At 30.9% G+C, this 25,624-nt stretch overlaps 1 protein-coding gene across 1 annotated transcript in view; it reads right to left on the bottom strand.

The window, feature by feature from the left end:
• Nlg3 (Neuroligin 3) overlaps positions 1–13,280 on the bottom strand; it is a 129,344-nt gene extending 116,064 nt beyond the window's left edge. The window contains exon 1 of the mRNA XM_088227759.1: positions 13,103–13,280. Coding sequence (XP_088083885.1) covers positions 13,103–13,280 — 178 coding nt within the window. The remainder of the gene's footprint in view (positions 1–13,102) is intronic.
• Between the last annotated feature and the right edge of the window lie 12,344 nt (positions 13,281–25,624).

Below are 25,624 nucleotides of genomic sequence, written 5' to 3'. Positions count from 1 at the left end.
CTAATCAGTATTAAAATAAGTGAAAATATTATTCAAAATAAAAAAAACCTTCTAAAAGTTATAAAAAGAGAAAATTTAAATAAAAAAATATGCTTAAATGTAAATTACATTTTCAAAAAGGAAAAATTAAGATTTATTTTACGAATTAACAGATGAGAAGCAACAATAAAATAAATTATTTTTGATTTAAAAAACCACTTCAAAAATAACTAAATAATACAAAAATAAAACGAAGAAAATTTTATAAGTCTAGGCATTTATAAAGCTTACGACCTATCATTGACTGGTTTAGGTTATCACTTTACTCACTGAGTAACATTCACCATTTTGTTTAATTTCGAATACCCATACTTTTCCCATTTTTCCATTTGTTGACTTCTGTGTAAGTAAATGAGTTCAAGCCGTTATTAAAGAAGCTGAAATTCATCTTTTAAAATTATTTGATTTACTGGACAACGTTGAGATCAGTTGGTTTAATCAATAATATTTTAGTTGTGTCCGAATGCCCATAAACAAAGCCTAAATTCAACCAACTTAAGAATTGTCATTTAATTTATAAGAAAATTATCTGAATATTAAACAGTAATGTACCTATTATTACCAAATAAATGTAAAATACGTTCCTATTCACACTATCCATATTGATACAAAACATTATATAACCCGCTCCTTTCTGTGGTGCAACAGGCGTTGCAAATTGCACTTAATAAATTAAATTCTCGGCAATCTACCATGAATATTATCACAAGAGAAGACGAAAAGAGACAATGATTATCAGGCGATCATTTCTTAACCTCAGGATACTTAACATTTAACCTAAAGTCAGTTTCTAATCTCAGTTTTCCACACAGTGACTTGAGGAAGTTTTTCACACATTCGGTTAAAGGTTAAATAAACTGTTTACATAAATTTATTTCCATGATTTTTATGCTTCAATTTTTTGTAATAGTAATTTGAGAAAATACGTCCCGTTTGACAATATGCCGCGCAGCCGTAAATCACGCAAAAAATCTTTAGTTTATGTAATGATGGCGTTGCAAAAGCTCCAATTTGTTTTCCATTGATTGTACCAATGGAAAACGGACCGCATGCCAATCGCAGAGAAACAGTTAGTTGAGTTACAGCTAAAAACCCAAGGTGAGCCAGAAAATATATTCACCTAAAGTTTCTTAAAATTTTATTTGTGATAGTTATTTTATCGAAAACAGCCGCTGTAGATGAATGTAGATGTAGATGAATGAAAAATGAAGTCCATGACTCGCAACTCTGTGTTTGCCATTTTGAATGCGTTTTGTTTTAGCCTTTAGAATGTCACGGGGTGGCTATTAGGGGTTAAATGCCATAGTCAGTTGGGGTTTTATGCGAACGTGCTTTTATTTATTTTAGAATGCTTCGACAGTACAAAATGAAACATCTTCGCACGATGAACGGCAGAAGTACTGCAAAAAACTGTAAAAGATATTATGTGGAAATAAGGCTATATTCGTGAGATTTTTAGACGTTTTAACGTATCTGGACGCACTTAAATGCGTTACATGAATGATATTGATATGGAGAAGATTTTCTTTGGTTGTAAGTGCTATTTGGAATAAGAAAATTTATAAAAATACTTGAGCATGTGCAATAACCCTTTGTGAGAAGTGCACGCCTTAATTATAAGTTGACATTTTGACTGTGCTATGTTACACTACTATCGGGGTTTTATGGCTTTTCAACTGTGCTATAATTATTTATTTATTTGGATAACCAACTATAATTATCTTTTAAATATAAAACAAAACAAATAATAAATAACCCAATAACAGGTTTTCCCAAGAAGCATTACATAAAATTAAAAAAGATTCTTGAACATAAAATGAATAGTAATTTAATGTAAATCCAAAAGAAAAGAAAAAATACTACGAATTATTTCGAAAGCAAACGCCGTACGTCATTAAGATTATTTGCAAATAAATTTGTGTTTAATAATTTATTTATTACATTAAAATTATTAAAAGTTCGCCATAAATATGAATTTTGCCTATAATTAGATGAAACAAGAGGTATGTGAAGAAGAAGGTTATTTCTTAGAACTTTGGAAGGAACATTGATAGAAAGTTTGCATATTAGTATTACCCCACTATTGGGGGTATGATGGAACAACTAAAAATTAAAACGTACACTTCTCACAAAACTGTCATGCCATAATACCCCACTAGTGGAGTCATATAGAATTTCGACTGTGTTTTTCTTTCTTCAATTATTTTAAAATTATTTTTTACTTTTCAATGGTAAGGTGTACTTTATTATTAAACAAATTACTCTTTGGTATTTGACTTTTGATAATATTCCTTTAATTCCACATACAAAAAATCCCAATCCGTTAATTTGTTGCCATATTATCCAGACTTCAATGTATTATATTTTGTAACACCTTGTCCGGGCAGCTTAAGAATACAGTCCTCTGTGTGCAATATAACCAGAATCATGGACTAGTGTTTTTTGACACAATGGCTTCTCGTAGGTAGTTCTGAGGTAAAAGTAAATCGTGTGAAAATACGTTCGCCTCGTAGTTTGATAGTTGGTGGGTTCGCCTACCACACTTGAGGTCCCGAGTTCAATTCGTGAGGAGGTTGATACGAAATATGAATTTAAGAGGTAATTATTCACAGTAATATTTAATTAAAGCTTAAGATTGATCACCTTACCTTCATGAAACGAATGATCTAAACATACTGAATTTGTACAGTTGCAGTGCCTTATACACCACCGGGTGTGGATAGGGACGTGATAATGATTATATATTTTTGAACTCTTAGAACGTTATATTAATGAAGAAAACATTAATCAATTTAATGATTGTGATTTTTATAACGTAACTAGTGCACGTAGCAATTATTAGATTTAAGGTTAAAATATGTTATAAGGACTTGTTTTAAATAACCACACGAGAAAAAATCAAATGCAAATATGGAATATTCAGAACAATTGAAAGATTTGGATGACGAAGTGTATTTTGATGATTTACGGTTTACCAAAGAAATGTGTTAAAATCTGTTTCGAAAACAGAAAAACCAACAGTTTCCGGCAGCCTATATTTAAATTGAAATTTAAACGAATATAGGTAACTTAATTGAAACACGTGAAAATATAAAAACAAAAAATAAAATTGCAATAACTACAGGTTTTAACGAGTGCACCCATTCAAGAGAAATGCTTTTGTAGTTATGAAAATGCTAAAAATCTGTTATTTAAAAATGCAAATCCATTTTACTTGACAAACATATCGGTTGTATAAAATAAAATAAGCACTTTCATTACGGATTCTTTTTTTTTTTTTAGTTTTTCAATATTTTTTTACATTGCTATTTTTTGCTTTCAAATTAGTTATTTAAACAACATACATAATATTTTTTTTGAATTTTATTTATTCAAAAAGGAGCGCCATAATAATTAATTGACCAATGTAGCCAAATTAAATTGATTGATACATTATACCCTTTATCATAGAAGGTTGAAACTATAATTGTAATGTAGAAATTTATTTTTAAAATAAAGAGAAATTATGAGTCTTAGGCCAGAATATTGGAGGGTAAAAAAAATCGAAAATTAAAAAATATTTTTTATTGAGATTTGGTCACGAGGCTAGTGACGCGGACTGATGGATCAGAAATCATAGGTTCAAACCCACTCTACTATCACTAGATTCCCATTTTCTCTTAGGTAGTAAATTATTTAGAAATCTTTAAAAATGCCTCGCAGAATTCACATATTTGAGTAAATCATAATAACGCAAACATATGGGTTTTATTAAAAATAATTTTAAAAAATATACATTTATTGAATATTCATGAAGTTTTGAGTGCAATTTCGGGCCGGGGGAACGTAGAGGGTTTTAAAAATGATTTTTTTTCAAGCCTGGGTGTTTCGTGATGTAACTCATCACTGTAATTGGGCTTCTTGGCCTGTTGTGGTGCAAAAAAAAATTATTCTACACTGTAATATTTTAGTGTCCCTAAATTGGCACCTGGAGCGTAAGACTGATCACCTTACCTTTCATGGATAAAAATAATATGTTAAGAGTTCCAACGCAGTGATTTATGCACCATTAGTTGCGGATTGGGAAACGATGATGATGTTAACCTAACAGGGAATAAACCCGAAACTTTATACATGATAAGCAAACGCGCTACCAATAAATCTTCAATGCCCACTGAGAAAAATGACAAAATTAGTATTTTTACTCACCGTTTTTTTCTTTCAACCAACTCATAAAATAAAGGTTATTTATATAAAAAATAATTTATAAATCATTTAAATTTCGAAACGTATTTAATGAAAAATATTTATTTTTTTAAATGTACAAAAACAGAAATAGCAATATTTGTAAACAATAAACCTTAAATCAATACTTGTATTCAACGGGAAAAAAAACAAAGGAAAAAAAAGAAAAGAGAATAGATTAAGGAAAAGAAGGGAGATATTTCTTCACACGTAATTTAAACAGAAATCGCTATGGAAACATTTTTAAAAGTCAATGGGAGATGATTTCACAGCCGAGTTGCAAAGAGAAGTTGTGAATAGGTATTAAGAAAATGCTTTGAGAATAAGAAAGAAGAGGTAAAAAATAAACTGATAAGCATTGAAATTTTTCACGGACGTAAGTATGATAATGATGACGATGATGCTAAAAAAGATGATGATATTGATTTTTGTGATGGTGACGATAGTGATAGTGATAGTGATAATGGTGGTGATGTTGATAACGATGCTTGTGATGCTGACGATAGTGATAGTGATAATGATGGTTATGCTAATAACAAAGCTTGTGGTGGTGACGATAGTGATAGTGATAATGATGGTGATGCTGATAACGAGCCTTATAATGGTGATGATAGTGATAGTGATGATGATGATGAAGGTAGTGGTTGGTGATATTGATGATGATGATAATGACGATGATGCTACATATAATGGTGATGGTGATGATGATATTGATGATTATGATTGTTATGATAGTGATGATGGTATTGATGGTGATAGTGATGCTGATGATGGTGATAGTAATAATGTTCATGAATTTTGTTGCTATTACGCTTGTATTCTTTAAAAAATTCTGAACGATTTCTCGGAATTAAAAAAAGATTATAATGTTTTATTGCTTTAAAGCTAGGGGGTTTTTAATATTTTTTATTGAAAAAATGCCTTCACGCGAACGTAAAAGTATTTAAACAACGGTGAAGAGGTTGGTCAGTAGGTGGAGAAAAAACCTGACCCCGTGTCTGCTGTGATAAGGGATGAGAATGTCCGAAACTCCCTTTGTTACGAGATACTATTCTACGGTATTTTCCTCAAAAGCCTACTTCCTCTGAGTTTCATGTTCAAGAGAAGCCTTTGACATGTGCGTGAAACTGAAAAACACACCTTTATCCTTTTTCCATCTCTTGAAAAAGTAATTGATTTTTTATTGTTTTACAATTTTAAGGAATTTAACTTCACTACAAAATTTTACTTTGTTATTCTTTTTTTAGATTTATTTGAAAGAATAAAAGGGAATAGCAAATTTCAATTAATGTTTGACATTTACATATTTTTCTTTTGTTTGAAATTATTTATCTCTTGATATAAACAACAGCGCTAAAATATCCAATGATTCTTAAAGCCATTGCAGGGTGGATTCACATACCTGTTCACGCATTGGTTAGAAATGTTAATACCTACATAAGAACATTGTTTTTTTCTAGTGTTCTATCAAGATTTTTTCTGTTTTTTGCTACATTTTTTTTTAGGTTTAACAAATTCTTGTTTAAATTTAGTTTCTTAATTTTATACAAATTATTTATATTATTATAAATACAACATTTGTTCTTAATTTGTTGCAATAGACGAAGAAGGGGATATAGAAATCTAGACTTTTGACGTGCCATTGGCTGGTTTAAGTGTAACATTAGATATTTCAACCAATTTCGATTTTGTCAAAATGTTTGTAGATAATGCTCAATTGAATAAATTTAAGAGTTTTAATAGATCTGAACCGGGTTGTGGTCCCGTGGCTAGTGTCTCGGACTCACGGATAAGAGATCCATGGTTCGAACTCTACAATACCACAACTTCATTATCATTTCTAAATATTATGCTTTGTATAACTCGTGGAAAATTGCCCCCAAAAATTAAATATTTGGGCAAATACGCAAATGTTTCTTTTTTATAAATATTAACATTTATTTATATATTATAGCCACATTACTAGTATCAACGTATATTTATAATAAACACTGCTATCCTGCGTATTATACCAAGCATTGTCACGGCACACAGATCCAACAGATGGGGTCTTGGAAGTTTCAACATAGTTAAAAGCAAATTAAGCTACATGATCGCCTTCCGGAAAACCGGTTCCATGACAGGCATAACAAGGATACAAGGACAGAAAAATAAAATAATTAAATTAACGTACAACTTGCCTTACCTTGACTCCCACGACTGAACAGTAAAAAAACACTTGTTTGACAAAAAAATACTTGACGAAAATTTAAACGATAAAAATTGTGATCATAATTGCAATGGGAAATATACAAGACGATGACATAACATTAACCAAAAATGCTACCATACACAAATATAATACCAGAGAGCAACAACACTTCTATATTGAGTATCGCAATTCCATCTAACTTCTTGACTCCGAATTCTGCCTCATTTCTGACGTTCTGAGCAGTTATTTGGTTTTTCTATTTAGTTTTTCTACTTGGTTTTTTGTATTTTTAATTTTCTCTTTATCTATCCTCGCCTCTATTGTATACATTATGATCGGTCTGACACACGTTTTGTACATCTAAATTATGTTTTCAATAATCATGTGTTCATTGTATTATACGAAATTTCTAAGGCATCCAGATGTTTATTAACTAAGATAGATATGTTCTCTTCATCACTATGGCTGCATCATCTGCATGGCATGTGATGTTAATGACCTTATCTCCTTTAGTAGATTCATTACTTTTTTATTCTTAAAAGCGTTTTTTTTATATATCTGTTCTGCTTGTGTAAGAAAAGGTTTTTGGCGTATATATTGTTGGGCTATATTTAGTTATAAAGGTGCTAAACTTGCTCTGTATTTTTGTTGATCTCAATATGTGTTATCTTTTAAAAGTTAATATTATTTATGTCCCGAATTGATTTGTTGTAACTCCTGGGAATGTAATTCAACGTATTATACTTGTAAAATACTTTGTGTTATACGATTAATAAAAAAAATATAAATAAAAAAAAAACAACCACAAACGAACGACAGTCAAAAATAAATGATGGACTTATTCACAACAATAATTTACCTTACCACTTGATAAATTACACCCGAGACAAAATTAAAATCAACCTGTAAAAGCCCATGATGACTTAATCAACCAGACGAGACATAACATGATAAGAACATATAATATTTCTGATATAACCCCAACGGGTTTTAACTTTTAAATATTTTTTTTAAAAACCTAATGAATGTCATTCATATTTTCTCTTAAAAAAATATTTATTATAAATACTTTTCTTTTTTTTAAAATGGAATATTTTAATTATTATAATATTTTAAAACCTACGATTCATAGATTTGCATTTTAATTTACAACAATAAATTACAAACAAGATATTTTGTCAAATATTTATAATTTATAATCCCTTTCCACACATAATGGTGCATAAAGCACTGGATTGGTACACCAATCGCAGTGTATCTTGATAATTTGTGTTACATGAAGGTAAGATAATCGGTCTTACGCTTCGGGTTCTAACCCAGGGACTGTAATATTCAAGTGTGAAAACACATTTTTAAATAAATAGAACATATAAACCACGTCGGGAATCGAACCCGAGACCTCTTGCATTGTAGGCAAATGCACTGACCATTGCGCCGCGAGGTCGACAAAATTGTAAAATTCTGTAAAATCTTCAATCTTATTTTAAGAAATTAAGTTTTTCAAAACTAAAGTTTTGAGCTGTATAAAATTACCATGCAGCACTGAAAATATACTGAAAACCTGAAAAATCACTGAAACCTTAAAAACTTGAGTTTCCCTGCCATTCTATTTTCCTTTGAATATCGAATCAACACAAGCAGGTGCTTCACACCTGCATCCTTTTCGCTCTGTTGGCTTCTATCCATTCTCTCCATTCACTCATCTTATTTCCCGATCTCAGGTCTGTCTATCAGAGCCACCTTTTCAAAGAAATCCCTAATCCTAAAGGTGTAAATAAATTTAACATAACTGAAACGTGCGAGTTGGAATGTATACTTATTTGAGGCGTAAAGAAACAAAAACTATGTTTTAGATTTTACTACAGAGATAGAAAACTAATAATGAGAGTAAATGGATGTTACGGTGTTTACAGGAATTTTTTTTTGATAGGTGCACATTAGAGTGGGCCGATTATGTATGAAGTTTTTTTTTGTTTTTGGATATCAAATTGAAAGGGGTCTAAAAAGTTGTCTTTTGGATCGCATTGAACGTAAAAATTATTAAAAAAAATATTCCATACTACTTTTGGCCCTCAACAGAAGATTGAAGTTTATAACTGTCGGAACATTTTTTTATTTTTTGTTCATGAAGATATAACTTAATCACATTACAAATTTGAACACGTTTTAAAACTACCGAAATGCAAAAAGTTTACACTCCGCGAAACTGATTCCGTTGAGCGCCTGACTAAAATTGACGAAAACAATGGCACATTAAAACAATGCTACCCATTTATTACAAATCAAAGTGCAACTCACGCCCCTGGATGCTTACATAATAAGATTTAATGTAGATTATATAACTTAATTAAACTAATTTTTTTACTTAAATACGAAATGACAGCCGGTTTGAACTTCAAGCTCTGGTTGAGGGCAAAAGTAGTATAAAATATTTTTTGCATCCCGAGTAATCCAAAAGGCAACTTTTGAGACCCCTTTCATTTCAAAATTCGGAAAAAAAAATATCGACCCACCCTAGTGCATATAAGATTATAATTGCAAAAGTTAACTTTTCAGGAGAGCATAACAAATGTCATTATGAACCCAATTACTTAACTACAGAACTCATATTTTGTGAAATGGGTTATTATTTACCTTTCATTTTATTTATGTTACTACATTATAATAATTTGTGTAAATAACAGAAATATTCCATTACCTACACTACTTGAACCATTAAAGATGGAACATAAATGATTGTACGTATACTACGATAACGAACTTATACTTTTTGTACGATTATATTATTTATTGTTTTAGCATTTACTTTAAGGAGAATCATTTTGAATTTGTTTAAAATGAAACTCCTTGTAATTTTTATTTTATTTATTTATTTAAATTTTTGTGCATAATGTTATTTGTACATTGACGAGCTTATTGCCAAATGGCAATTTCTTCCAACCAACGAATAAAATAAATGTTTTATTTCTATAATTCAAGTAACAGAACATATTCAATAGAAAATATATATAAATATCGAAATAAACGTATTATTTTATAAATTACCTTAAATCAAAACTATTACTCAATGGGAAAATGGAAAAAAGAGGAAAAAGGAATGGAAGAGAAAGGAGATGTTTCTTCAGACGTGATTTAAACAGAGATAATGTAGTAACATCTTTGATGGTGGATGGGAGATGATTCCAGAGTCAAGCCGCATGGACACTATATGAGTTAGAGAAGAAAGAGAAATGGTGGATGGGTATTAAGAGAGTGCCTTGAGAATAAGAACGAAAAAGTAAACCATGAACTAATAAGCGTTGAAATTTTTCACGTAGGTATATAAGAGCGTTAGGACTATGAAGTACATTAAACAAGAGTGAGAGGGAGTGATAGTCTCTCCGCTGTCTAATTTTGAGCCATTTCAGTTGCCTACGATAATCAGAAATGTGGTCATATTTCCTTAAACCTATCTACCTTATGCATGTATTCTGAAGTCGTTTAAGATTATCGAGTTGCTCACAGCTTAAATCATTCATGGAAACATCAGCGTAATCTAGAATGGGTAGTAATAATGCTTGTACAAGGGTGCATTTAGTATTAATGGGTAAAAAAAAATGCAACCTTCTAAGTGAGTGTAGACTGAAAAATATTTTGCCGCTTAATTCAGTAGTATGAGCTCGCCAGCAGAGATGTTCATCAATTTTTACTCCTAGATTTTTTATGGATTTTTCGTTATGAAAATTGGTACCATTGACATCAAGAGGATTAAGTGATTACATAAGAATTTAATATATCATAACACAACTAGTTTAAGTATTCTGAATTACACATCATCAGGTTAAATATAAACTAAACTAAAATATACACAAAGATTAGTACTTAGGTACAAATAGGGTCGGGTGGAAGGAGCAAGGCAATGTGTGGTAGAGGGGGTCGGTTTTTCCTAATTATGGGAAAAATTGATAGCAGGAGTATAGAATTTTAAAATAAATATTTTTCGTTAAAGTTTTCTTTGATTTTTTTTTGTTTTTCAATATTTTCTGTTATTCGTTATAATCTCCCTATTAGTGACATAACGTAAAAGTTTAATTTTGTCGTAATGAAAAAGGTTTGTATCTATTATATGGTTTGCAAATTCAGAAAAACTACACCACATATTGCCTTGCCCCTTTCACCCGACACTATCAGTACCTAAATGCTAATCTGTGTATATATTTTAGCTTAGTTTATATTAAAATTTGTTTCAAAAGAGAAGAAAAAACAGTTTTGTAGAAGGTAATATTAGAGTCTAGGCATTTACAGGGCTTATGACCTGTCATTTGCTGGTTTAAGTGGCTACTTTATACATTGTGTAACATTCACCATTTTACCTATGTTTAAACATCCACCCTTCTTAACTCTTACACGCAATCACTTAAAAAAAAAAACATACTATTTCAATAACGTGATTCTTTTATTTTTAATAGAAGCTTTTTAAAGACCTTTTTTAATCGTCTTTATTCAGAAAAAAATCCAGCAATATCGTCAAATTAAAAAAAAATTGGCATTAACCTTTTGGACGCCGAATAATTAAAATAGCAAATCATTAATAGTACCCAAAAGTTTTGCTTTTTGATTAAGTCTCCATTAGTTTATTAGTCAAGCTTCTCCACTGAAATCCTCATAATTTCTGAATATTTAAAAGTCTTCTTTCAAAGCCCCAAAGTTTTGTAGAGCCTTTTGAATAAGTAATGCATAATGCGAAAAGTGAAATCAAATTTTCTTTCTAATAAAATTACGGAAGATTAAAAGAGATTAAAAAAAGATGAAAATAACAACGAAAATATTTAAAAAAAAAAAAAATATTCGTCTCTTATGAAAGTGCGTGAAAAGCGTTATCTAATTAAAAATATATGACCAAAACGAAGAATACAGTTCTGTGAGTAAATTAAATTAGACCTCTGATAAAAAACACCCGAAACAAAATCGGCTGAGATAAGTACGTCTCGTGGTATATTGGTGTGTGCATTTGTTCAATGAAATAAATGTGATAATTTTGCCACAAAATATTGACTTCCTGAACTAACGTTCAAAGCGTCAGATTGATCATCTTACATTCACGTATATACTGTTTTCAGCTTTAGTACCAAAAACAGCATTTATTGTTATATAATAACATATTTAATTCATTTGCGTTGCAAAAACAAACAAAAAAGGTTTATTTCTAACTTAATTAAACTGAATTAATTAACTGTGGTTGTATACAAATATACTTATAACATTGGTTGAATTGTTTGACCACAACGTAAATGCCAAAAATAATGTTAAATGTTCTGTGTGCTTTTTGTTCGAAACAGAGGAGAATCTTATTTATGCATGAAAAAAAAATACAATAATAATTTGACTGTCCTACTAACAGCGGAAACATGTTTTTAGGAAGACTGTACAATACAAATATATTTTTGATTAATTGAACTTTTTTCAGTATCGTTTAATCAGGACTTATGTTTGATGCAGTGCAAAGATTAAGAGGAGCCAGTTTCTGAGCGTAATATTAGAACTTTAGTAAATAGAATCGATTGTGTTCGACATGAAAATTGATAGTTAGGTGGTTTTGGTCCAACTTAAAATTGGCACTTGACATTCTAGAGCGCACATAATATATATATATATATATATATATATATATATATATATATATATATAAATCGACGTAGTAAGCTTTTAGCTACTGGAGGAAAATTTATTGCTTGTTTTCGAAACCTTGCATCTACACAAATGATTTATCTTCAAACTAATTTTACTGATTTGCCTAACTTCAATATTGAACTAAAGTTTTGCTTCACTGTGTTATCACATTAATATCATTATTCATTTTTCGCTTTGTACACCCAATAGTGCATAGGGCATTGCATTGGTGGATTGACCGAAGCGGATCTTTATCATTTTTACATGATGGAAGATTATGCTTCTTATGTTTTAGATACCGACAGAGAAATATTGCAGTGTAGGAATTCTTAACCCACCTAGACACACCATGAATCTTATGATTTAATAAACTAAATTCATTCTTGGGGCCATTTGAACGAGGTGTTTACACGATTTTACAGTGCCATACCGCAAAAAATCAAATATTTTTTTAAAATATTTTTTTTCAAAAATATCCTCATGAATTTTTTGGAAAATATTTTTTTTTTTGAAAATCTATTATTTTGGAAAACAGATTTTCTTAAATATAGTTTTTAGAAATTATTTTTTTGACAAAGTAAGTATAAAATTATAAATATTTGGTACAAACATAGCGTTTCTACCTCTCTAATAAAGTAAAAACTCGTGTTTAGAAAGAAAGTGAGTTCTATATTAATTTTTATTTTTATATGCATTATATTTGATCAACTTTTTTTTTTATATACTGAACAGATTCCTCAAGAAAAGGTCAACACATCTTACGAATATTTTAATTTAGTTAACTAAAATTACTCACACTTAATGTACTGGGGTACCTGTATTTCATATTACGGACAAAATAAGATACCTAGAATCAGAAAATTAAAGCTTATACAGACAAAAGTTTAACTTTTTTAAATACGTGTCACAGTTTAGTGTATAGAACTGGGCCTCCATTAAATACAATAATTACAAATAAAAAGATGATTTTCAAAATATATAAACGAATTGTGAACTCACCTAGGATCCCCAGCCTATAGTTGACAGTGACAACGACTAAGCCGCCATAGCTCGCCAGTACGGAGCCATCGTAAGGGTTGCCCGAACTCCACTCGAAACTCTCCCCGTGTATAAACACGAGCACCGGGTATCGGGTGTGGGCATCGCGAGCTCCTGCTAAAGACAGAGGAATACACATTTAGAAATATTTTATTTTAATTTATTGTGGGCCTTAAATGAATAAAAAGTATAACACTCGGCGCAGTATTATTTATCATTTTTATAATTATTAATATTAATATATGCCCTGGGGCTTTTGTATGACAGGTTCAAAATTAATTTTCAACTGTTTCATGGTAAAAAAGTTAATATGTCAGCATTTATCTTATAAACAGATTTTTCAAAATGTGTCGGGTTTCATTATGTTTGATAGATATACAAAAATAATTATACAATTCTATGGAGGGCAACACCAAAGCCGTGAGGTTGACAGGTCCGAACGCGTAGCCCGCTGCAACGTCAACTCGGACACGATATTGAACGCCGTGCATCGGAAGAACTCATAACATTTTATCTTGGCATTTTGTGTCGCCCGGCCACCAGCTCTCCGTCAGTGTTCGCTCCTGTAAATTCCTTCCGTACAAAATAATAGGATGTAACTCGTATGTAACTGCTAATTGAATAACTTCATTGAAATCCATCTTTCTCATTTAGCCTCAAATCAACTCACGCGCACCCATTCTATAATACTATTGTTTGCGCAACATTTACTATTTGTATTGTGTATTGCATATTTACTAGGTTGCGGCGTAAAATGTATCGCTACCTACTTAACCGTAGTTAAAACTTTGCGATTATACTACTGTGGGTACAATATTTTTCTCTCCGGCCCAATGACAACTGAACTATCACCGAACGTACAAGTATAATTTTCTCAGCGCGATTGCTCAAAAGTTAATTTAGTTTTAAATAAGTCATTCCAATCCACTGTCGTGGGTTATCGTATAAATCAATAATCAAGAAACCGACAAGTGCTGATCTGACAATAGGATCTGATAGAGCCTGCCACGAGAGAGAATTTCGAACATTAAACTAAGAAGAATCCTAGTACAAGGTAGGTAATGAGACTAATTTGTATTGGGTTTGGTAGCAAAGTAAACATAGATCACGCATAGTAATGCCAAATCCGTGAACCAGTAAAACAAGCAAAGTTCGAGCGTCCATTTACTATCTAAGGAGTGACGCGATCAACTTTATTAACTCATTTTTTTTATTTATTTCAAAAGCAAGTGGGTACAAAATAAAATGTGTTTGACATATTTTAATAATTATTTCTGAAATACGTAAGAATTCTATGTTATAGAAACAGTAAACGTTTGCAACTTAACGTATTTATCAATCGGAGGGTTTGAATAACACTAAGCAATGGACGGAACCCGGTTTTTCACGTTTATATATAATACGATATATTCTGAATCCAGGCGGATAAATAATACGTTCGTTAAGAAAGCGTTTTTGACTCGATAGCCACTCTCAAATTAAAATCCTGAAAAAATAAGTCGAGTGAAAAAAAGGGCATATCTTTGTATAGTGCTAGAGGCGTTCGCCTACCATTCACGACAGTATGGGTTTGATTCCTGGCAGGTTGGAGGAAAAGAGAGGTTTTAAATGTATGACACTGAAATATTTCAATATTTCTGACACCTGAAGCGTAAGGCTGATGACCTTGCTTTCCATGATACAAAAATATTTCAAATATTTTTTGTTATGTATACGGAAATGACAATGTTAATTTAAAAAATAAATTCATCTAAAATATATTAAAACAGAGATGAAGAATATTTAAATAAATATAGGAGTCTAGATATTAACACTACTACACCAACTGTTATTGGGTGGTTAAAATGGTCACTCTGTGTAACATTCACCACTCTGCCTATCTTTGAATATTTATATTCCTTCAATTTTTCTTTTCATTAAATACTGTCCTTTACCTCTGTTGGAATATATAAGTATAATTGACTCCCAAGGCTGTTGAATCTAATCATTAACTCTAAAATTTGAACAATCTCGAAATTTTGATTATATAAGACGGTAAACATGAACATAAAAAATATAAAAGGAAAAATAATGAAACTCACTCATCAATTTGTTTTTAGTGAAATTCCCATCTATCTACACAAATATTTCTAATATCTAAAGATTCAAAATTTTCATTTGAACATTCGAGTTTTTCATGATTTACTTTGTTTTGAATAACCATTTACTCGCGACTAAATATATATTTTAATTATATTTTATTTTTTTAGTTATATTTTTCACTATTTGCTCAAATGGTTTGGTCTTGTAACTGACCAGAATTTTCTGCCAATTTTTTTAAAAATTTATCTGGTATCATTTTATTAAATAAAAAGCTTGATATTATGAAAATCCTAGTTTTAGTAGTCCCAGAAGGGCGCTTGCCGGAAAACTCTTTCATTATTTTAATTAAACTGAACGACAACTTTTCAGGAAAATCTACAAACTTCATGAACTTGGTTAAGAGTAATGCCTCATATTTATGATTGTTTGATTTGTTATGTTGTAGAAGTATTATTTAACAGAAAAAGCGATGTATTCAATTAAAAAAATAATAGTTTATAAAAAATATTATAAAACACAGACAGGTTTAAGGATCTTTTGTCAAAATTAACAATTAAAATGACGAATTTTAAATAATATAAAAAAACTAAAAAAATTTTTTTTTGCATAAATGAAAATATTGTATATATGTTATATATATTTATGGTGGTCTTGACGTTTGTAGCCACTGCTTGAGCAGGAGTGAGTGGATTCACTCTGAAGTGGCTTGTAGAAGCGTATGGTTGGAGCGTTTTATGCGTTGCAATAGATTTCAGGCTCCTTGGCAAATCAACAATAGATACAATGTTAAAAATCTTAATTAAAATGACGTGATTTTAATCACGCCAAGGGCTGTGTTACGTTTTAAAATCTTCTTGTGAAATAATGTATTTTTTTTAGAATCAAATTGAATAAAAATACAAAGTTGTTTTATTTTATGAAGGATAATCCAAAAATAATTGATCATAACACCACAGAGTGACTTTTGGTGACAACAATAAGTAATAATCCTCTCAAATTATTACAGGATTTTGGCTCCGTAAAAACTGTTTTCGAAATATTTTTGCTACAGATTTTTTTTTAAAGAAACTCATTAAACTAATTTTGGGCATGTATTGTATGGACCCATAAGGCGCAAAAATAAATAAATAATCTGTTCATCTGCTTCGTTGTGTAATGATCAGCGCGTTTGTCTACCAAATAAGACGTCTCAGTTTCGATTCCCGGCATGGTTGACGTTAAATATCTATTTAAAAAGGTTTTATTACACTACAATATTTCATAGTCAGGTCATTGGTTTACCAATGCAGTACCTTATGCACCATTAAATACGGAAAGGGAATAATGATTGCTATTTTCTATGTTCATTTGGAATTTAAACTTATTTTTTTACATTGTGAACAATATTCTGTGTTTATTATATTAGTTTTATATCACCCGTCGATGGAAGTAGTGCTCTCCCGAAACTATAGTTGTGTTCTTGTAAAATAATAAAATTGTGTTACACTGATAACAAAGTTTTATTTTCATAAAAATTTATAATGAAGTGTTACGAAGTGAATGCCGATTCAATTAAAAAAAAAAAAAGTTTAATTTGCTTTGTTTCTATGTTGTTTTCAATAATATATGCACTTTAAGAAAAAAAATTACACTTTTACTCCTTGAAAAAATTACACCTTTGCTCCTTAATTCAGCTGCAGTTACTCCTGGAAAAGTTATAGGTTTGTAACAATTATACTTCTCATATATCGTCATTTAATATGTTAACGACATTGATAAATGCTTTACCTCTTCGCGTTTGCTTTGTTTTGCTGACGACATGAAAATTTTTGCAACATTTAAGACCTCAGCTGACGTCTTTGATCTGCAGTCAGATCTCGACCGTCTAGAGGGTTACTGCAACTCCAACTGCTTGGACCTTAATCCTTCTAAGTGTTCAGTTATTACATTTAGTCGCAAAGTAAAATTTTTACGTACTAACTATGTGCTTAAGGGTCAAAACCTCCAACGCTCATTATGTGTAAAGGATCTAGGTGTCTTCCATGATAGTAAATTACTTTTTGACGCCCATGTTGACAGCATCATAAAAAAGTCATCGCGTGCGCTTGGCTTTCTTATGCGTAGCTCTACGTCATTCACTATGGCAAAGACACTTAAAATCCTTTACTGTACATTAGTGCGAAGCAACTTAGAATATGCATCACAAATATGGAATCCTATGTACAATGTGCAGATATCACGCATTGAAAATATTCAAAAAAAATTCGTAAAGTTCATGTGTTTCCGGTTGAAACTTGAGTTTAAATCTGACCAGTATATTCACATATGTAAAAAACATCATCTACTGCCTCTGCAAAAACGTCGTGAAATAGCGGATATAATTTATTTACTTAAAATTGCCTCTGGTTCAATTGACTGTCCTGAACTACTTTGCAAACTTTCTATCAATGTTCCTTCCAAAGTTTTAAGAAATAACCCTCTTCTTCACATACCTCTTGTTTCATCTAATTATAGGCAAAATTCATATTTATGGCGAACTTTTAATAATTTTAATGTACTAAATAAATCATTTAACATAGATTTATTTGAAAATAATCTTAATAACGTGCGGCGTTTGCTTTCAAAATAACTCGTAGTATTTTTTTTCTTTTCTTTTAAATTTACATTTAATTACTATTCATTTTATGTTCGAGAATCTTTTTTAACTTACTGTGATGCTACTTGTGAAAACCTGTAATTGGCTTATTTGTTTTTGTTTTGTTATATAAATATGATATAATATAGCTGTTGGTTATCCAAATAAATAAAATAAAAAAAATAAATAAATAAATAAAATAAATAACGGTGTTTAAGGTCTGTAAAATATTTTTATTTTAAACTTAGATTCAAATTTAAGCACTTAATATTTATTTTGTTACCCACGCCAACCATAAAAATATAATTACGTCATTCTTCAAACTCGCAAAAACATATGTGTGTTTTGAGGGTTGAACATTTCATTAAAAAAACTCGTGTGTTTCAGCTCGCAATTTACCTACCTGTCGTAAATATTGTAACACATAAATAAGCAAATGTACCGCAAACCATGTACTAAAGCGTCGCAAGTCCAAAATAATGAAGGGCAGTGCGGGGCTAGTTGTATAGTTTTTTTTTTAAATATGTCATAATTCTGAAGCGGTGAATCAGGATTACTGGATTCTTACAATGTTAGATAAATAATTTACATTGCTTTAAAAAATAAAATGATTCCAGTTTTGGTTTGGAAGTTATGGTCGTGAATGTGAAAACCTATCGAGTAGCTCAACCTGCCCCATGGATGGGATAAGTTGAGCAATGGAAAGAGTGGGCTTAATAGTGATATGTCGATTGCATAAATTTTCAAAATAGCTACAGTTAATTATCAAATATATCACTTGAAAGCCGAACTAATATACAACAGAGAAAAAAAGCACTATTTTCAAATAAAAAATAAATAGAAAACATACCACACAACTGTATTTAATCTTTGGATTAGAAATAGAGGAAGACCGAGAAAGACATGGCATGACCAAATCCAACAAGTACTTAAAGATGGACATGTCAAAAGTCGGAATAGTCGGCGCGCGTGCATGAGAAGATGTATGAATGTAGAGGAAGCGAGATCTGTATGCAAAGATAGAGTGTTGTGGCGTTCTATCCTCTCTGCCTACCCTTACAGGGAAACGGCGTGATGGTTTGTTTGTTTGTTATAATTATGTATTTACTTTTGGATACAAGTATTTATACGCAAAACCATTTTTTATTTCTGTTGTAAGTAAAGAGAAAGGGTAAAAATTAGTCATTTTTTTTTAAAAAAGGTGAAGTCACAAAATCCAATTTTGCATAGGATGATAAAAAATATATAATGATATTGTGAAAAACAATAAAGAAGCAAAAAAAAAAAAACAAGTCTTAAACTTTTTATTTATTTTAAAATCATTAACTTTGTGGTCAAACATTTTAACTAATGTAAGTAAATACAAGAATAAAACCACTTACCGACTTTTTTAGTCTACTGGTTTCGAGACGTACCCGTCTCTTCGTCAGGACACTCACTACGGCAACATGCAAATACTACAATTCACCTCCACCTTCGCCTAAATTACTAATACATTGTATAGATAAAAGTAATATACTGGTATAAGACAACTCGGGAGTTTACCAACTCCAATGTAGCTCGTGTCCATCGAGATACATCGGAAAAAAAACACTTAGCTTCAATATTCGCATTTAAGAACACACGAGATGTTTGAAAAATAATATGTTTTCAGAGTTTGTAGATCATCTTATAACTTCAAATAACGATTTTGAAAAAGATAAAGAAGTCAAATGTTTGCATTCAAAAAAGAAAAAAAAGTCTTAAATGAAATAAGATGGAGATTTTTCACATTGAAAAAGCCTTCATAAATGATATTCCCTTAATAAATAATCAAATAAGTTTTCAGTACAGCCCGCTTTTTTATTTAAAAACTAACCAATCGGGTAACCCCACTTCTACCCCTCCCTCCCTCTTAACTCCCTACAAGTTCTTTAATACAAGATTAAAAAACTATTTTTTAAATTAAGCTCAGTGCATGACTAGAAACGATGGGGTTCGCATCTCTATAAATCTGCATGTGGTTAATGTATTTTGGAAATACTATATATATACTATGGTGAAGGTGGAGGTGTTTTATAGTATTTGCATGTTTTTTTTTAAATTTTTATTTATTGGGGATATCAACAGTAATACATGTAATACAAATATAACAAATAACATATACAGAGAATAAAACCAATGACAAATATCCACAGAAATACATTAAATACACGTACAATACATACTAGTGTGTTTGTGTGAGTGTAAGTGAGTGAGAGGGTGGGTGTGTGGGTGTGTTATATTGGAAAGAGGGTGTCAGGTATCGAAAATATAAATATATATAAAATATTAAGAAATAGAGATAAAATTTAATAAAATAAAATAAAACTTTATTATTGAAACTAAGTATAAGACAAAAAAGAATGTTTTAAGACGCGCATTTTAAATGTTATTTTTTTACAATCAAATGGATCAATAAGGGGAAAGTTCAAATTATATTCACTAGCAAAACGTATAAGTGGAGAGTTCTGGGCATAGTTCGTACGAACTGCTGGCACATGAAATAGAGAGCTCGACGTGTGACGGGTGCGGTAGCCGGGGACATTTAATGATAACTCTGACAAAAGAGCCGGACTATCAAGGCGTCCACTGAGTATGTCATGAAGCACCCCCATGTCCAACAGTAGACGGCGATCTTCTAAAGTAAGCAAGTTGGTGTAGTAAGTGTCCTGACGAAGAGACGGGTACGTCTTGAAACCGGTAGACTAAATAAGTCGATAAGTGGTTATATACTAATATTTATTAACATTAGTAAAGTTTATTTCTTAAGCTTACGTTTGAATTTCGTTTTTGTTTTTATGTTAAAATATTTATAAATGAAATTTATTACACACAATGTTATTATAAGAGCACACAAAAGAACATGTTTAAAAAAAGTTCCAGGACCACGATATCCAGTTCTTGTCTACAAATAATTGGACAACCTCAATTTTTTTCGAAAAAACTAACTGGTCCAAGAAAAAGTATAACATTTGAAAAATGTAAGACTTGTAAGTAAACTGATTCATTAAGATAAATCTCACCGGTATCGATTAAGGTTTTAGTTCTTTAACTTCAGGAAAGTTAACAGGTGAAATTATTTAAGAAATATGGATGTTTAAACACAGGCAAAACTGTGAATGTTACGCATTGTGTAAAGTGGCCACTTAAAATAGCCAATGACAGCTTATAAGCCCCTTTAAATGCCTGGATTTCCATTTTTCCTTATTAAAGATATTATTCATATATATTTTCTAGTTTTTATTTTGGTTGTGACGCTTTAGTGTTAGGTAACCACAATATTATCAACGTATAAAGGTATATTCGTACACCGCGTTGGCATATGTACATCGTCATTTCCGCTTGGGGATGAATTTTTACGATCTGGTCAACATAATTTTCCATCCCCGTGTCCTGAAAACACTTGGAGAGCATTAAAAATGTATGACGTCATAAATCTTACACCCTTTCACCTTCCCCTAAGCACGTGCAACGAAGAATTTGCACATTTTCTGTCATTTATTTTTGTTTCTATGCCGAAAAATTTATATCAACTTTATTGGTCAATAAAACAAAAAGGACAAATTTTATATGGCTTTCGTAATATCGAACAATATTACAAAAGAGATGGAGAATACATTGGGCATTTACAGAGCGTATAAAATGTCGTTGGCTTATCAAGGTTATCATTTAACACATTGCGTAACATTCACTATTTGGCATCCGTATCTCGCTGGCCCAAAGCAACAGTGAGATATCTCTGAATAACTTATTCTGAAATAATTGGACTTTGAAGTGTGCAAAGGGTCCAACTAAATAATTTTTTTTTGAATAACTAAGTGTTTTTAAATATTTGTATATAACCACTTACCGACTTTTCTCATCCACCGGTTTCAAGACGCACCCGTCTCTTTGTCAGGACGCTAATTAAACCAACATGCAAAACCCAGTATAAGCCTTCACCGTAGTTGTTGCACAAAATAAAAAATCAACACGACTTGCATTTTAATAAGCACATGCACTGATTAGGACAAACATGCACTGATTAGATTCAGATAATATGGGTTTATAGATTAAGGGTGACCATTACAATAGAAAATCGTATAACGGGCTGAATTGAAAGATTCTGGATTCAGGAACATTATTTTTTAAAGCTTACCTAATGTAAAATATTTCCGTATTCCATTTGTATGTAAGATTTTAACTCCTGTATTTTTATTTGAGTCTTGATTAAAATTGGTTGGGTGATTTGCGAATTCGAAGAAGTTATTATTGTGAAGACACCTTATATGTTCTTTAACAAGAATATCATAATTTCTTGAAAAAAAAACTGTTTGACATAGAAGAGTCGGTAAGTGGTTCTATACAAATATTTTGTTAAACGTTTGACCACAAAGTTAATGCTTTAAATGTCAATAATATTTTGAAATATTAGAGATAATTAATACTTTTTTTTTCCATAGGTTAACTGTCAAACGTAAATTTTTTATTATTCGAAAACATTAATTTATTTTATGTTTTAACATATCTGCATATCCGCCTCGTGGTGTTATGGTCAGCGCGTTTGCCTACCATGTGAGAGGTCTTGAGTTCGACTCCCGACATGGTTGATATGAACAATTTGTTTAAAGGGTGTTATCGGGCTAGACTATTTAATAGTCCCTGGACTGGTACCTGAAGTGTAAGATTGATAATCTTACCTTCGTGTTACAAAAATGATTAAGATACACTGCGATTGGTGTATCAATGCAGTGCCCTATGCACCACTAAGTGCGGAAAAGGAATGATGTGACGATGATCTGCATGTGTATCTAAAAACCAAATGTTTCGGATTTATCTCAATACTGCATTGGGTGGGCAATTTATCAATTTTTTTGCGTCGATTTTCGTAAAGTATACAAAAAACGTTTATTTTTCCAAAATTATTTCACGAAGGCTAGGCAAGTATATTCAAATATTTACAGACAAGTTTGTTTTCCCCCTTTAAGTTAAAAATGTTTATACTCGGGTACCAATCTATTTATAAAATAATTAGACGGTTCCGGTGTAAAACCACCCTATATACAAATGTTTTATGTGGACCTTCACAGGAAATGAATCCGGATCTAAATTAGAGATTTACTTATATTACAACAGATAAAATAATATTTTTGGAACGAGAATGTAAATTTCATATATTTTGGCCTTACGTGGGTCGGTACATGTTAACAATGTTTTGAGTATGTCCAAATATTTGCAGACCGGCTGGATTTTCTCCCTAGAAAGTTATTTAGATCTACATTTGTTGCAACGGAAAGGAAAAACGTTTTTGAGAAGGGAATTTTGAAGTGCAGGCATTTACAAGGCTTATAATTTATAATTGGCTACTGAAATGTGTTCCTCGGCGAGGTATTTCTCATTTGCTGTAACCAAATATGCATATTTTTTTATCAATAAAATAAATGACAATTTGTTTAAATAAAATAAGTTAATATACTTTTCAGAAGATAAAACGTCCATAACATGTCTATCAAAATTTAATATCTTAAAATTTTGTTAGTCAAACATCAGTTTTAAATCAAATATTGGCGTTTCAATATTATTTATTCTATTGAAAAATGATTGAATTTCAGAATTTTTCTAAAGAACGCCTTGTTCACACAAAAACATTTTTCTCTGGAAATTGTAATGTCCTAGGTAGAACCTATTTCGTAGGAAAGAAAAAAACATATCACCTGAAAAATGTCTTGCTTTATCTCAGTAGAATCTGTCATATTCATCACACCCCCCAATTTCCAAAACTCTTGCCGACACCTGTGTCCTCGACAAATAGCCTTTAGGGTAGAATTAGGAAGTAGAAAGGTTCTTCACACCTTATATAAAGACTAGAACGAGGTTAAAAATAAATAATTCAATTTTGTTAGTGAAAACTTTTGGTGAAAGTTCATTGTAATTAACAAGTTATTTAGAAATAAAAAACGAGTGATATTTATGTCCACAAAATTCGTCGAAATCGACAGAGTTGTATGGAATGTTTTTCGTGTAATGATGGTTATATTAAAATCAACTTACTAGGAGTTTGTTGTGTTAGTGAGTGTATTCAATTAAAATATTCACTTACATACATTAAGTTATCACATGGAGTTAATTAAATTTAAAACTAAATAAAAACAGATGTTCAAATATAAAAATAAGAAACCAACAGTATTAAATGAATTTAACCGTTGCAATAAAATAAGTTAAATACACAAAAATGTCGAACGATAGTTGTGATGTTGCGTTTAACGTTTAGTACTCGCACTAGCGCAGACTAGGAAAAGTCTGGCTTTGCCTGTTTCCGTTTTCTAGCGACTGGTGGCTAGTTAAATTGGTGCGGTGGTTTTAATTAAATATTTATATCTTGTTACTTTGTCTATTGAAATAAATAAATACATTATTTTTTAATACTTTACTTTACGTTTTTAAGAGATGTGATGATGTAGCTCTTGGACTAGGCACAATGCCGTTGAAAACGTATTTTTTTTACTGCCAATATGTATATGTGCTTGTAAGAGATATGGCGAGCGGTGGTAGTGAGGTGGTCTGCTGTTATTTGAACGAAAACAAAAATATTTGACCGAGTGATCGCCTTGCTGACACTTCTTACTGTGAATTCATGAATTTTCTTTTAATTTTTCTTATTTATGTATAAATACAATCAATTTTATAATAAATTAGCGAAACCGACGGACGTTGTCCTACTCAAAAGTTTGTTTTCCTGCTTTTACCTTGGAAAAAGACAAACAATTGATTATATTCAAATATTGAATTTAAGTTGGTACCTAGGTACTTGTTTATGGTTGTATTCCAAAACATAAAATAATTATTTATCAAATATGGCATTCTTGCAAACGACAAACTCCATCTTTTCACCAACAGAGGGGTGTACTGATGTAGGAATACGATTTTTAAAAATGTATTTAATTTAATATAATTTATACTAATATACTTTCCATTTTTTTGTGAATGCATTCTCCTCCAATGCAACCCTGGTAGATCAATTAATATAACATTTATGCTCCTTATTTTTTTTTACATTTTAGATTGAAGAATTTAGTATCTACAAACACGCAGAGAGAAAAGATCTATATTTGTCTGAAAACCGTACGTAAATCAGTTAGCCGTTTAAGAGGAGTTCAGTGACATCACACGTACAGAAGAATTATATATATATATATATGAAGATAAACCAGGACCGAAGATGACATAAAAGCTATGAAACCTGTCACAAGTTATTAATTATTTGGTGTATTTAAGTGTCATTTGTTTTTTATTTCGATAATAAATTACAAAATACTGTAATATGGGCTCGATATATAGATTTGCGCATACTGAAAAAAGCATTATGGACAAAATTAAGAAAAAAGTGCTGCGTTGGTTTGGACATGTAAAGCGAATGGACAGTAAAATAATTTCTTTAAACTTGACGATTGAAATTTCGATGGGTGAATTATTTGAAGATGGGCACGTCAAAAGTCGGAATAATAGGCGTGAGTGCATAAAAAGGTATCTGAGTGCGAGAAAGCGAGGTACGTATCCATAGACAGAGGGGTGTTGAGTTCAATCTCTTCTGCTTACTCTTTTATGGGAGTTTAGAGCGACAGTGAAATAGACATTGAAAGTTTTAAATGTAAACATTTTTAAAAGAAATATAATCAACACGTAATGAAAAAAAATGCTCGCTTAGTATGTGGTGAACGCCGTTTATTACCCCTTTGGTAAATACATTGCGACAAAATGTTTATTAGTAACAAAACCACCACTAATAG

This window comes from Micrasema longulum, unplaced genomic scaffold (genome assembly GCF_059751315.1).
Source record: "Micrasema longulum isolate JH-2025_06_02 unplaced genomic scaffold, ASM5975131v1 h1tg000534l, whole genome shotgun sequence".
Classification (NCBI taxonomy): Eukaryota; Metazoa; Arthropoda; class Insecta; order Trichoptera; family Brachycentridae; genus Micrasema; species Micrasema longulum.
The sequence above is the reverse complement of the archived record's forward strand: the minus strand, read 5'-3'. Positions and strand labels throughout refer to the sequence as shown.